General features: G+C 45.0%; 1 protein-coding gene across 8 annotated transcripts in view; it reads left to right on the top strand.

Annotated features, from left to right (window-relative positions):
- Positions 1–15,666, top strand: part of LOC119162994 (p38b MAP kinase) — a 455,785-nt gene that overhangs the window by 101,186 nt on the left and 338,933 nt on the right. For 7 of the 8 annotated variants that reach the window (XM_037414880.2, XM_037414879.2, XM_037414878.2 and 4 more), the window contains one exon: positions 10,750–10,779. The exons of the other annotated variant lie outside the window; for it this stretch is intronic. In XM_037414880.2, coding sequence (XP_037270777.1) covers positions 10,750–10,779 — 30 coding nt within the window. The remainder of the gene's footprint in view (positions 1–10,749; positions 10,780–15,666) is intronic. 8 annotated transcript variants of the gene reach the window in all.

The following is a 15,666-nucleotide window of genomic DNA, read 5'->3' as shown; positions in this document are numbered from 1 at the left end:
AGAAAAAACCTTGGAAGATAAATGCTGATAAGTGCACCCCTGTATATCAAAACTTTACCGAAACATGATGAAAATACCACAGGAAACGAAGTCGTGTATTGATGAAATTCTCATTCGTTTCTGTAGAAGGTCGCCAATATGGCAGTACCTGCCAAGCAAGCCCAAATTTTATTTGTTTTATTTATTTTACGGAATACTGCGGTCGAAAGACCAAGCAGGGGGGCATAATAAAAAGTGATTCACAATGTAACTTCAATAAAATGCTAGTTGGAGCAATAAAAACATGTTAAGGCAGAAGAACACAGGATGAGATTTGAACAAAGTATAATGGCAGCAAGAAATTGCAAACTGCAACCAGAGAATGCAAATCAGGTACAAAGTGAGACAGTCTGAGATCTTGAGTTGTACGGTTAAAAACGGAAAGATACATAGTTATCAAAGTCAGGATTTTCATTATCACATAATGCTTCAAAAGGTAACACGTTCCAATTATTGATCGTCCGAGGAAAGAACGAGTTCATGAAAAGATTAGTACGTGCGAAGTAAGATTCAAGAGTGTAGCTGTGCGTATAACGGGTTTGTCTTGAGATTCGATTTCTTATATAAGTTTCTGGACTAATGTTAAATTTACGGAAATAAAGTGAGTGTAGCAATTTCAGCCGGGCAACAGCTCTTCGGTATTGTAAAGTAGGGATATCATTAATGGCCATGATCGTTGTTGGCGAGTCATTTCTGTGGTAGTCATTAAAGATAAAGCGAACCGCCTTTCGCTGCACCATCTCAAGCTTCTTAACATCTTTCTTTATATGTGGGTCCCAAACGACACTAGCATAATCTAACTTTGGTCTTATAAAAGCATTGTAGGCCAACATTTTGATTTCTAAGGGTGCTGTTTTTAATTTGTGTCTCAAAAAACTGAGCTTTCTAGAAGCAGATGAGCATGTTTCATTGATGTGGCTTGACCATGTTAGGTAGCTTGTAATTGTGGCGCCCAAATATTTATATTCGTTAACCTCAGTCAATAGACAGTTATTGAAAGAATATGTATAATTAAAACGGTGTTTCTTATTTGTTATATGCATGACAACTGATTTATCCTAATATGCATGACAACTGATTTATCGCTATTTAATTTCATTGCCCAATCTTCACACCACTTAGAAATGACACAAAGGTTGGATTGCAGGCACTTCTGGTCATTCAGAGCAGTAATCGTTTTAAAAAGTATGCAGTCATCTGCAAAAAGCTTTATGTGGACTTTTGATGTGTCTATTGATTTAACAATGTCATTTATATAGGCTAGAAAAAGAGTAGGCCCCAAAACACTGCCTTGAGGAACTCCAGATGATACTGGTAGAATACCAGACATGCAGTCATTTACTTTAACATACTGCTTGTGATTGTGAAGATAAGAACGGATCCACTCAATGAGGTTAACAGGTAGACCTAGAATATGTAATTTAGAAATGAGTTTGCTATGCATGATAAGATCGAAGGCTTTACTAAAATCTAAAAATATAGCATCAATTTGATTCTCCGTATCAAGCGATGACGTGAACTCATGAATTGTTGTGATTAGCTGCGTTGTGGTCGATAATTTTTTTCTAAATCTGTGCTGTAATGGCGACAGCAGGTGGTTTTCTTCAAGAAATGTTGTGATGCAAGTGGGGTCTCAAGCGTTGGGCCTGGGCAGGAGAGTCGGGGCTCTGCTATGACTTTGACATCTCCCCAGCATCTAGCAAGGGTTTCTACGGCGATCAAGGAGGATATGAGCTCGGTCTTGAAGCCAGAGTTGTTATCCAGCTCTGTTCAAGCCTTCCTGACAGAGAAAACAACCTCATTATTGGTGATAACTTTTTTACAAGTCCACGTTTGGTGAGTGAGCTCGCATGCACTAAAGTCTCATACATTGGCACTGTCTGAGAGAACAGATTGCAATCATGCAAGTTAATAAACGAGAAAGAAATGAAAAAGAAAGGTCGTGGGTCATTAGACTTCTGTGTAGCGTCATGTGGTCAGAACAATATGGTTGCTGTGAAGTGGTTCGACAACCGGCCAGTGACTCTCCTCTCCAATTGTGTGGGTGTTAACCCAATAACAACTGTCAAAAGATGGGACAAAAAGCAGAAGATGCACATACCAGTTGACTGCCCTGCTATTATGCGAATGTACAATATGTCTATGGGTGATGTTGATCTGCTAGACAAGATGTGCTACAGCTATCGCTTTCTAATGTGGGCGAAGCGATGGTACATTTATATTTTCTGGCACGCCGTCAAAATAGCTATAGTGAATGCATGGTTTCTGCATGAATGTCATGCACAAAAGCAACGCAATCATACCATGCCGCTGCGTAGTTTTCTGTCAGAGCTTGCGACTGCATTGGTGCTTTACAGAAAGCGTGCACCTGGACGATCATCTATAGAAAATGTCCTAGTCGTCAACAATATCTTCAATGCAGTACCACGAGACGTCCGAAAGGACGGAGCACAGCACTGACCACTTTCGAACGAGAGCAGCCAGGTGTATCTGTGCCTCAATAAAGACCGTAATTGTTTCACCCACTTTCACCAGGCTTAGAACACCTTCGGCCAATCAAGTTCAGATCATTGTTTCATATTTCCACTCAGAAAAAAAAATTGTGTGAGCTGAGCTAACTTTCACCTCTCCTTATACCTTCCGTTCCATTCATGGCCAGTGTTGCATATGTGCAAAACCTGTAATTTAAAATAAACACATTGCGTGACTATTTTTATGGCATCTGGTTCTTTATTTTAGGTTTATGTACATGTCTACAACTTGTCTTTTTGTTTTGTTTATGTTTTTTGGGACTGGGAATTACTGGTTAAAGGTGATTTTGCTGCTGTGAAAGAGGTGCTTAGCCATAAAAACAACCTATCCAGGGGAAGTCTGCATTGTTGCTAAGCCACGTTTCAAGGTCAGATGAATATATTACTCTCATCTTGATAAATCATTGTTTAAGCTTAAAAGCCTGTCGTACCGGATTATATTCTCTCAAACTATCATAAGTTTAAAAATGTAACGTATTTTACAGGTTCTCACTGGCATTCTATCAAAAAGTCAAATCCTGCTACTATTCAAAGTTGTTTCTATATCTTTTAAGAAAAAGAATGACATTTGTGCAGGATTTATTTAAATTTTTAAAAAGGACTGTGCAGCATAAAGTTTCCTATAATTAACGAGAGGGGACTCTGGCACTGCGATCGTTCAGCTACCATGTGAATGATGGGTAGCATGCAGATTCGCCTAGTCTTCATGCTTGTAGGTGGCAAACACACTTGTGGCTTCATTTATTGCTGCATGTTGGTTTTGTTTCGCAGAAAAGAACAAACCGTTTTTCACTTCGTGACCCGATTTGAAGTGGTGCGCCTAAAAGATTAAGGTGGTGAATCGTAACTGCCGAACATTTGCTGATTGTTGTTTCATGACAAAGCAGCTTTAAGCCACGCGAAGCCAGAACGACCGTAGAATAAGAAGACTAGGCAAAGCTATGTCATACCCGTAACTTTCAAGCTCACTGAAGCGCCATGCATTGCAGCTCCCATAGACACTAGTGCCACTAGTTCCGCCTGGACTTAAGTTTTTTCTAGTTTATATTTAGGAAACTCTATGCTGTGCAGGTTAGTTGGGTGAGGACAAATATGCCCATTTTTGTAATATGTGATATGTGGTACCCAAATCCTATTAGAAGTTATGCAACCAAAATCATTCATTCCGAACCTAAAATTTATTATTCACACAAGCCTAGTCCACACTATTCCTTGACCGACCTGACGACTGTATAGGGTATATTTCTCCGAAGGAGTTTGAAGAACTGGCATTGCTCAAAGGTGAATACTCGACTGCCATGCAGAGAATTGAAATCCTGTTTGGACCTGGAATTGTTTTTTTTCATAGATTCTTTTTGTTGTTGCATGTGATAGCAGTTACGGACACTATGCGGCCTGCCATGTTGAAATGAGACAACTGCCGTAGGATTGGTTATAAGGTGCAGTGATTTTGTATATGGCATTATTTGTCTTAGTTCTAGTCTTATTTTGGCTTGACCCTCTGCTGCATGCTGTCCCGTATTTTCCACTTACCAATTCACATGTTTTGTTGTGCTTGCTAGAAACCCAGTTGAGGATGTGAGATTGCTGGTGCATTGCCCATAGTGATGTGCATCAGCCTGATTATGGCCCGCAGTGGGCATTGTCAGCATGATGATAATGATAGATATAAGAGAAGTGTTGTCATTTCTGGAGCAGCATAAAAAATACAGGATTTGCAGTGCATGTGCAAGTTTGTCTCGCACACAACAGTGATGGCTTTATTTTAAGCGCAGAGCATTTGACGGGGCCGGGCTGTCGTATGCTGTACATGCTGTGATCGTATGCTGGTGTCAGTACTTGTCATAAAGCCGGTAAAACCACGCATCGCATGGCCTTTTGTAGCATATTGAGCACACGCGAGCACTAAAGATGACTTTTTTTCCGCTTGGTCATTGAGCGCCTTGACACTAATATTAAGTATATATATGGAGCCTTTAATATAAAGAGAGAAAGAAACTAGAAAATAGTGTGAGAAAGAGAAAAAAGAAAAAGAGAAAGCAGCTCGGCACTTTCTTCACCACTAGTGCGAAGCTGCCTTCCTTTTTTGTTACACCCTTCTTTTACAGCGAAAGCTGTTATGAGATTGTCCATGACTGGTGTTCGTAACCACTATCTCGCGAAATAAGCAAATAAAAAATCACAGAATATTCACGGAGTGAATGATGATGAGTGGGGTGAAGCATCCATCAGCCTGTCCGTGCTTCCGTCCGTCCGTCCGTCTGCGCGGCCATCCGTGTGTCTATTCATGCGTCCATCTGTCTGTCCATGGCCATACACCCGCGCGTCTATCCATTCGTCCATCTGCCTGCTAGTCTGTCAGTCCGCCCTTCCGTGCGTTTATCTAGTGAACAATCCATGTACTGCCATCTCCCATCTCGCATCCCCTGTGGCACATACCCGCTCTAGAGCAGGTAGGTGCCACAGGTGGCTACATATTACTACATACATACAAGGTTTGGACAGACCCATGCCTTAAGGAGCTTCGCCCCTAAAAGAAAAATTTGGAGTTTGCGCCATCCAACAGGCCTGGGAAGTGGCGGAAAGGCTAAACCTTACTGCGACCACCTTGGTAGCCTAGGCCCGGTCGCTAATCGTCAGGTTTTTAATTACGTTTTGTCCATTCATTCATCCATTCATTCATCTACCTATATAAAAACACCAAGAACACGATGGCATTTTAACCCTGGTCCTTTACGTGCCAGCCTAGTGTTCTACCACTGAGCCAAGCCTGTGCTCGAAACTCTGTTCCAAAGTGACCCTAGACAGGCTTGATGGCAGCAAAGGAATCATGTTAATATAAGTCATAAAGCACTTTAGAACAATGAGGTGTCACAGAATGCAAATTGCATAACAAGTCTGTCATCGAATGCTCAAAGCCATTACTAAAGCTTCGGGCATAATTTTTCATGGTCAGCCACAGCGTCGAAAAATTTCAACGGCCTTACTGTCTGTTACAAGCTGCCACTCTAGCGTCGCCAGCGCGAAGTCGGCGACGGGAATGACAGCAGGTTAGTTCGTTCCGTACGCAAGCAGAGACGGTGAAGAGATCAGAGACGTGAGAAAACAAAACAAACTTTACTCTAGCGATATTGCAGCACACGGGATCTAATACAACACTTTCATACAACTAACAAAATACATCAACATTTGGTACAACTAAAAAATACATATAAAAAACAATAAATCAGCTTACGCGAGAGAACTATTACAAACTACACAAACTAACAACAATAGACTACGGAGGAGAAAGTTCGAAGATATAAACAGGTGAAGGCATACGTGTGATGACCGGCAGCGTTGCGTCCCCGACGATCGGATGCAAGAAGTCGAAGAGAGTTCTGGCACGACTGCGATGTCGGCGGTGTTGCTACGCTGGTGGCTCCGGGGGGCTAGTGCTTGCAGGTGACCTCGGGCAGGTTGAGCTAACTCGAGGCGAAGCCCCGATGTCTGCGTTGCAGACGTTAATATCGCGTCACAACTAGACGAACGGCTAAGTTTAGGTGGCCAGCCGATACAGAGCCACACTAAAAACTTCTAGAAGAGATACTTGTTGATCTGTTTCTACACCATGTTGGTCAGTGACTAGTCTGCCTAGCAGGGCAAAATCCTGCGCTTAAATCCCCCTCGTGTCTTCTCGCTCTCTTCCTTGGGAACAAGAGACCTACCTCTACATGGGTCCAATCATGCGCGTTATATTGATGGAAACTCCGCCCCAAAAAATATTTTGACCCCACCCCTTTTTAATTAGGAGAGGGCCCTCAACTAGCGAGAGTGACAACCTGTTGGGGTGTTGTCATACGACTTGGCTGCCAGAGGTTTTCCCCCGTAGGAACGGTCAGATTGTTTGGCTCTCAGCCGGTGTGTCCCGTAGTCTAATCCTTGTTCGGGGTACATCGCGGCCTTCCACGACCCTGCAGACGCCGCCCCAGTTGCAAAAGGGTCAAACGTCGGTGGCAGCGTTCGAAGAAGAGCACCCCATTCTGCACTTCTCGGCTCTCCTTCATGCGCCCGCCGTTCCCACGGTCAGTGGGGAAGTACGGCGCCCGTTAATTGCCGTGACGCGGGGTCGCCAAAATTGGCCATCCGTGATATTGCCCCCCGCTTTCAGAATGTTATTCATAACATTTGCTCACACGGAGGGGAATTTTTCGACAACAAGGAACAAAACACCACCAACAAGGGAGACATGAGGACTGTCCCTCTCATACACAACATAAATAGGCAGAGTGCATCAAAGTAACAACAAAAGGGAAAAAACAATTGTTAAAGTACCAGCTTCAGTTACACGCAACAATATCAATGCGTCATACAAACAAGAAAAAGAAATAGCCGTGTACAGCATCCATCAATACAGAATACACTGCACGAATGTATGCTACGAAACAAAACGGAACAGGTGCGCTTCTCTACTGTAGTGAAATCCTTCAATGTGCACTACAACATATAAAAACAACCAATGCACCAAGCAAAAAGAAAATAACTCAAAATACACTTCTTGTACAATGAAATATGCACATACAAACAGAAAACAAACGACGAAAGAAAAAAAATAACATGCTCATAGACCTCAAGAACTATATCCGGCTCAAGTAATCGGCTCCCACGTTTTCGCTACCCTTAATATGCGTAATGAAGAACTGGTACTCTTGGAGTAGTAAACTCCATCGAAGTACTCAAGCGTTCAGCTGTTTTGCCTGTTGGATATAACTCAGAGGCTGGTGGTCTATCTGGACACAAAAATGTACTCCATATAAGTACATGAATTTCTGAATTCCCCATACCAACGCGAGACATTCGCGTTCGATGGTACTATAGGAAGCCTCCCGGGGAAGCAGCTTTCGGCTGGCATAAGCTGTGGGGTGGAGCTTGCCTTCGTGGGCCTGCATGAGCACGGCTCCGAGACTTGTGTCCGATGCGTCCGTTCGAAGTACGAATGGTTGGTGCAAATCTGGTAGTCGTAGTATCGGCTCCGTCGAGACATGTTGTTTGAGACTTCGAAAAGCCTCCTCGTGGGCTGCTGTCCATTTCACCGAGTTAGCTTCGCCCTTCCGAGTTAAATCTGTAAGGGGAGCACTGACTTCTGCGTAATTCGGGATAAATTCCCGATAGTACCCGGTCAAACCGAGGAAGGCGCGCACTTGTCGCTTGGTTGAAGGGCGTGGTGCAGCTTCGAGCTTGTCGAGTGTTTTCCCCAGTGGTTGCAATCTGCCCCTGCCTACTCGGTGTCCCAAGAAGTCGATTTCTTCCACACCAAGTTCGCATTTACTGGGGCGCACTGTAAGCCCGGCCCTCTGTATGCGCTCAAAAAGCAGTCCCAGAGACCTCAGGTGTTCTTCCCATGTCTCAGTGGCTACCAGTACATCATCGTAGTAATGGTCCACATCAGGTATACCTTCCGCAACCTTCCCCATCAACTTAGCAAATACAGCAGGCGCTGTCTTGATGCCGAATGGCATGAAGCGGAACTGATATAGTCCCGATGTCGTCGAGAAGGCCGTCTTCGCTTTGCACTCTTCGGTCAGCGGGATCTGCCAATAGCCCTTCATGAAGTCGAGCTTCGAGAGATACTTCCTCTTTCGCACTGTAGCAAACACCGCGTCAGTTCTTGTCATAGGTTCGGAGTCGGCCACCAGAACGTTGTTCAGGCATCGAAATTCGATACACAGTCGATTTGTACCGTCGGGTTTCTTTACCAAAATGACTGGCGAATTATAAGGTGACTGATTTCTCAATGATGCAGAGCTTCTCCATCTCCCGCACCGCCGTGCTCACTGCTGAATCGGCTCACACTGCTACTCTCACTGAGACGAATCTTTGATTGCAGTAACTGCACTTCCTGTTCTCCGGCTTCCCTAGCCGCTTCTCTTGCCGCTTCTCGTTCTTTCTCCCTTTCTTCGCATTCCCTCTCCTTTTCTTCGCGTTCTTTCTGCCTTTATTTTTCCTTTTCCTCCCAGGCCAGTGCCCGCTCTTCTCTGGCTAACGCCTGCGCCTATTTCTGCTGCTCCTTAACCCATCGTCTCAGTTTGGCGCCCTCGAGGCCTAACTGTTTACCGTGCGTGATCCACGTATCGAAATCCATACACTCCATACTGCAAACTGTCACTGTAATGCCACTATAAAACCAGTGCAATCATATGCAGGATGCAACCGCTTCAACTGTGCGGCTCTATCACCACGCTGTCCGCACGGTTCTCGTTCACCCCTCACTGTCTTACTCTTGTACGGAACGTGCTGTCGCAGACGCCAGTTTTGTTACAAGCTGCCACTCTAGCGTCGCCAGCGCAAAGTCGGTGACGGGAATGACAGCAGGTTAGTTCGTTCCGTACGCAAGCAGAGACAGTGAAGAGATCAGAGACGTGAGAAAACAAAACAAACTTTACTCTAGCGATATTGCAGCACACGGGATCTCATACAACACTTCCATACAACTAACAAAATACATCAACATTTGATACAACTAAAAAATATGTATAAAAAACAATAAATCAGCTTACGCGAGAGAACTATTACAAACTACACAAACTAACAACAATAGACTACGGAGGAGAAAGTTCGAAGATATAAACAGGTGAAGGCATACGTGTGATGACCGGCAGCGTTGCGTCCCCGACGATCGGATGCGAGAAGTCGAAGAGAGTTCTGGCACGACTGCGATGTCGGCGGTGATGCTACGCTGGTGGCTCCGGGAGGCTAGTGCTTGCAGGTGACCTCGGGCAGGTTGAGCTAACTCGAGGCGAAGCCCCGATGTCTACGTTGCAGACGTTATTATCGCGTCACAACTAGACGAACGGCTAAGTTTAGGTGGCCAGCCGATACAGAGCCACACTAAAAACTTCTAGAAGAGATGCTTGTTGATCTGTTTCTACACCATCTTGGTCAGCGACTAGTCTGCCTAGTAGGGCAAAATCCTGCGCTTAAATCCCCCTCGTGTCTCCTCGCTCTCTTCCTTGGGGGCAAGAGACCTCTACCTGGGTCCAATCATGCGCGTTTAATTGAGGGGAAACTCCGCCCCAAAAATATTTTGACCCCACCCCTTTTTTTAATTGGAAGAGGGGCCGCAACTAGCGAGAGTGACAACCTGTCGGGTTGTCATACGGCTTGGCCACCAGAGTGTTTCCCACGCTTTTCCTCGTGGGAACGGTCAACCATTTAGCTCTCAGCCGGGGCGTCTCGTAGTCTAATCCTTGTTCGAAATACATCGCGGCCTTCCACGACCCTGCAGACGCCGCCGCAGTTACAAAAGGGTCAAACGTCGGCGGCGGCGTTCGAAGAAAAGCACCCCATTCTGCACTTCTCGGCTCTCTTGCATGCGCCCGCTGTTCCCACGGTCACTGGGGAAGTACGGCGCCCGTTAATTGCCGTGACGCGGGGTCACCAAAATTGGCCGTCCGTGACACTGTCCCATCGTGAGAGTGACCCGCCGTGCGCTAGGGCGCATGCCTTCGGACTTTCAAAATAAAGTTTTCCCAAACCAAACAATATTCCTTGCAAGTGTGTAGTGGGTGCCACATTTCTCCATAAAATGACAAAGGATGGCTTATTGAATGCCTGCCTACTACACAAAAGCTGTGATGATTTATGGTGTAGTGGGTACCCTGCAAGTCTGCTTGTAGCACCTACCAAAAGAGTTTTTAAAAAAAGGTTATATGAAGGCCACTCTTCTAGCTTTCACTATGACAGTGCTGTGCGTTCTACGCTGGCCTGGCATTTTTTTCTTACTTGTTGTTGCAGAAGCATAAAAAGGAATTTTCGCATACCTCATCGCCTTAATAGTTTATGGCTGTTATTGCTTTTCTAGATTGTTTTTTCCATTATGGTACACAGCCAAAATTCGGTGTGTTCCACATTTGGCACAGTATGCATTTAAGCAAGGAAATATGATGCCATTTACGCTGTGCTACACAGTACAAATATGAGCAAAGCACTGCCTCTGAGATTACGCAGCACAGCTCTGTTGCATAGGATTTGTGTTGTGGTGGTAGGTTTTATGATGCTTTACAACTTCAAGAAAATGTGATCTCCTCTTTTGCAAGGTTCATTGATATTGTGATAGCACCAGTTATAGTTCAAGCATGGATAGGAAATGCTGGGTCATGGTGCACATCCCATTCCTGACTCTTCTTCTTTCTTGTTGCAGTACATCCACTCGGCTGGAATCATCCACAGGGTAAGTGTTTGAAATTTGGGGTGTTTGCACATGGCAGGGTGTGAGCACTTGAGGTGGCTGTGGTATTGATTTTTGCTTGACCGTTTTAGTCCTCACTGCACAGGGTTGGATTTTCCTTAAAGGACCCCTGGCAGTGAGCTTTGGTTGCAAATGATTTTACAGTAAATTTTAGGTAGGTTTGTCTCTGGTAATCTTAAAATTGAATTGCAAACGCTCTAAGGTAGCATGTAATTCGTAGAGAATTTCAGTTAAGTGTATGCAAGACTGTACATCTGCTATGTGTTGCATGCTGGGTACACTACGTGTGAGGCTACCTCCTACAGCGTTAGTTTACTGTGTGCAACATCTGAAACATGTACCTGAGCGTTAACAGGCTTGCCTTCGAGTGTTGCTTCGCATCATCTAGTGGCAACGCAGTAAGCTGTAATAATCGATATTAGTTGATGTAACACACAAGCCGAGCGTTTTCGATGACCAGTAGTGCTTTGGGTATTGCTTCCAGTTGAACTAGCAGCACGATGGACACAGAGATGACAAATGACAAGGACCAGCACTTATTGCCAAATTAACACTTATTGTTTGGTATGGGCATTTATAACATAAAGAGAAAATAAAGTCAACTGAACAGCGATTGCTAAACGGGAAGAACAAAAATACTCCCTTGGTGCTAGCATCTTCATGTGGCATTCCTTACGCGCCATGAAAGCCGCTCACAATGATGAGGGGGCCTTTGGGGTTATCCACATGTGATAAAAATTACCTGAGCTCGGAACACGTACGTGAATACACGTGTGATAAAATGCATCCCTAGAATTATACCGTTACTTTATAACACTTGGAATGCTCTTGCAGACAGTCATTCAGACATATGTCACAATGATGAGGGGGCTGTGGGGGCTATCCACATGCGAGAAAATTTACCTGAGCTTGGAACACGTACGTGAATACACGTGTGATAAAATGCATCACTAGAATTATACCGTTACTTTATAACACTTGGAATGCTCTTGCAGACAGTCATGCAGACATGTGCCAGTTAGACACATGTAGCAGCCACTGCAGTTCTTAGTGATCACATACACGACAATCTTTACACAATCTACAAGGGGGCCGGGTAGATAGCCTGCGCATGTGCGGAGGCAGGCGCCATGCTTTTTGTTGACCAAAAGGTGACGACACGTGTGGACCAAGCGACATCTGGTGCAACAAACATGCAAATCTTCCCCTTAAAGAGAGTCGTAAATGTCTGCCGGCCTGCGGAGGACCAAGGTCGCCAGTTTTGATTTTGACGATCTCCACTTGGGGTGCTGTATGGACTAGGAAAAGGCCCATTGTCATGGATCTCGGGAAGGGCTGCTATTGCTGATGGATTGAGAGGATACTGGGTGGCACAGAAAACTTGGTTTAATAACAAATAGGAAAGAACTAACAAAAAACAGAACACTAAATAACTAAACAACAGTGGAAAAAAATTCGCAGACTCCACGTAGTTTGGGAATCGATGCTATGCGGATGGAACGTGACCGTGTTGTAAATGTTTGATGAAGCAGCACGTTAAGAAATGACACTAAATATACGTACAAATGTTGCAGGTACAGACATATGTTGAACAGTTGCAGATACTTACAGAACCAGTTGTTTGCGCTTGCACAATGAGGCCAACAGGAACATGAGTATAAGCAACACTGGAAGCGATAACCTAATATGAAGCGCCGGTACTCACGAGGATGGCATCCCTGGACACTGCTGCATAAATAAACTTCTGTATATGCCACCTAACTGCAAGTGACATTAGCCTGACGTGACAGCTGTATAATAGGAGTACTTATGTAATGTTTATAAAATTTGACAGGTTAGCACTGCAGCCGGAATTAACTTTTATGAACATTTGGGTCTATTCAAAAAGTAGTTTCGAGACCTGGCATAGCTCTGTGGTAGAATACTAGATTGCCACACAGAATGCTGGGATTTGATTCTTTCTGGGGAACATGATATTTATTCAATGCGTTCGTTGGTTCAACATTGCCGAGGTTAGCTTTTTCTGAGTGCTCACGCGTTAAAATCATCAATGTGTGTTCTCGCTGTTACTGGGTAGATACTAAGTCTCAATCACATGTGGCCCATACCGCTCGCAGGTATTTGGCACTCTCTGGTGGAAAGTTTTTGGCGACGTAAGCGACAAGATTGTGACATTATTTATGTCTTGACCAGCACGTCATATTTTTCAAACTATCTCACCCTCCCATACTAATTTTGGTTCACGCCAAGAAGATGATCATGAGAGCACCCAGTCGTAAGTGGCTAGATAAACAGGCAGGCAGGCAGGCAGGTTGGCGGGCGGGCAGGCGGGCGAGCGGGCAAGCGGGCAAGCGGGCAAGCGGGCGGGCGGGCGGGCGGGCGGGCGGGCGGGCGGGCGGGCGGGACGGACGGACGGACAAACGGACGGACGGACGGACGGACGGACCGACAGACGGATGGAAGCCAAAGGTGCTTGTACAAAAAGAAATGCTTTGCACTTAAAAACAAAGAAACACTGCCACCGGAATCTCCAAAAGTAAGCTAACGCATATAATCAGTTCTAACTACATATGACTTCGTTTGCTAAATTCAGTCTGGCTAGCCACTTAAGGCTGACGGTCGGATCGCAGCCCAAATAAAACACCCTTATGGTTCCGTTCATCGCCATAGCTCCAACCTGCTTTGTGTTGGGTCCGCGGTCGATGTTGCCGACGATCCTCTTCAATCATCACTTCGAAGTGTAATGGCCTGTCAAGCCATCATAAGCTTTTTCCCAGGTGCCGTCGGTGACATAGCATGGCATCTTCATTCGTTAGGCCTATTACAGTTGACCTGTGAACAAAGTGGTGACATCTCGGGGATTGCTGCTGGGCAACATTCGAAGGGGGACTGCAGTGGGTGTATCCAGAAGAGCAAAATATGCTTCATCACCTTTGAGGAGCCTTGCCTGAGTGTTGTCGAAGTCAACGGCTACACTACGGAGTTCTACCGTTGCGAATTCCAGAACCAAACGGCCATTGTGCCCGTTGATAGAGCGTAGCTGCTGATGCAACTTTCTTCTCCCGTAGCCATGCAGAAAGTGCCAGCTCATCGAACTGCCACCTTTGTTTACGGCTCCAAATGAAGAGCAGTGCTGTAATTCACACGAACTTAACTCACTGTTTTCATGTCACGACTACTGTATTGCGAGCGGTCCTGGCAGTCTTGTCTGTTTTGGTCCTGGCAGGATGGGATCTTGCGAGAGAGCCACCAGTAAAGTACGTAGTGACTGTACTGGACGTAACATAAGTGCTGAGATGTAGCGCGCGCCTCACCTGCGTGCGCAAACACATGCATCTTTTTTGGGTTCAGTGCATGTGCAGTCTTGCTTCCTGGCTGTTGAATCCACAAGGCCATTGCGCATTAAACTAAAATTCTCTAATGCTATTGTTATTTCATAATTATTTTGCATCAGTTTGAAATGCCCACTTAAATACCATAAAAAATTAGTGCCCTAAAGAGCAGTAGTGGTGCCATAGCTACATGCGCTTAAACTTCGGTGGCACTACATGTGCCATTTTCAAGTCGTGGAGCTGCAGTTGGTGAAGAAACGATGTGCGGGCTTTTAGTGTGTCCCCCTCAGCATTCCTGGCGTAAGCAGCCAAAACCACCTTGAGAGCAGGCTAACAACAGAGCGAGAAGGGTGACGAACAATAGTTCTTGACAGGCGCCAGTGGGGGTATTGGGCACGTTCCAGAAATGTTCTCTGATGTCAACAATACTCGCCTTACTTTCCATTACCCTACCGACAACATATACCATTACACCCCGCAATGTTTGTCGGTAGGGAACCACTTTTCACCCATAAATCATTGCTAGCTTTTTCAAGAGATGCCTGTTTTTACCATGTATTATACCCAAGCATTGCGTAGCGTGACCTCTCAAGAGAGGTTGCTGCTGCAGTGACTACATTTAAAAGCACTTGCCTCGCAGCCCTTGGACACAAGGGCGCTGAAGAGGCACTTGTGCTAGTGCCAAATATTTTTACATGTTTTTATTATCAAAACCTTTGTCACCCTTTTTACTATGCATATCACGCCACTGTCATGATCTTAATACTTATGTTTTTACCCGCATTATCGCGAGGAATTTTAAGCCCCCTATACAGCCACCCAACATATCATTGTCCGCATCTCTACACGTAGAAATGGCGCTCTTTGGCCATCAATTGGCCCTTGCGCCACAAAGCGCCACACATCATCATCAACAATACTCGTCTTACTTGTAGAGCATCATGTGGGACCTTTGCGTTGATCGAACGAGAGATGATGTTGATTTGTGGTGATAGCTTAGATGAGTACTCACTCTTTCTTTAAAAATAAATGAAAATATCTTACAGGCAATGCCCATCCCTAATAATGAGTCAGAAGTGCCCCCCCCCCCCCCTCCCGCATGTAGGACTCTCAAACAACACAAGCATCTCGAGTTTCCAAATTTGGTGTCGGGGATCTTTTAAGGGCAGATGAAATTCGAAAAAAGAAGTTTTTTTTATTCACTAGTCTAGGGAAATGAAGTTTTTGCTGTATGCATAGGCTTTCACGCTCACATTAAATACCTGATAAGTTTTATAGTGAGTTGCATAGTTTTTGTGTTGTATCATGGCGATGTGTAAAATATAGCTCTTTTCAGACACACTGAACTTGCCAATGGCAGGATTTTAATCTGCGACCTTCAAATTTCATGTACCACACTTGCCACAATGGCAACAGGTGGCACTGACGCTTCCACAGTTAAAATGCACATATACACCCTATAAAGGGGTATTAAGGGGATAGGAGATGACCACCACCGAGCGTCTATGCAATATTCGAAAGTCAAAGGCCCGGATCT

The sequence above is a fragment of the Rhipicephalus microplus genome, unplaced genomic scaffold (assembly GCF_043290135.1).
Source record: "Rhipicephalus microplus isolate Deutch F79 unplaced genomic scaffold, USDA_Rmic scaffold_13, whole genome shotgun sequence".
Taxonomy (NCBI): domain Eukaryota; kingdom Metazoa; phylum Arthropoda; class Arachnida; order Ixodida; family Ixodidae; genus Rhipicephalus; species Rhipicephalus microplus.
This window is presented reverse-complemented; position numbering and strand designations above follow the sequence as displayed.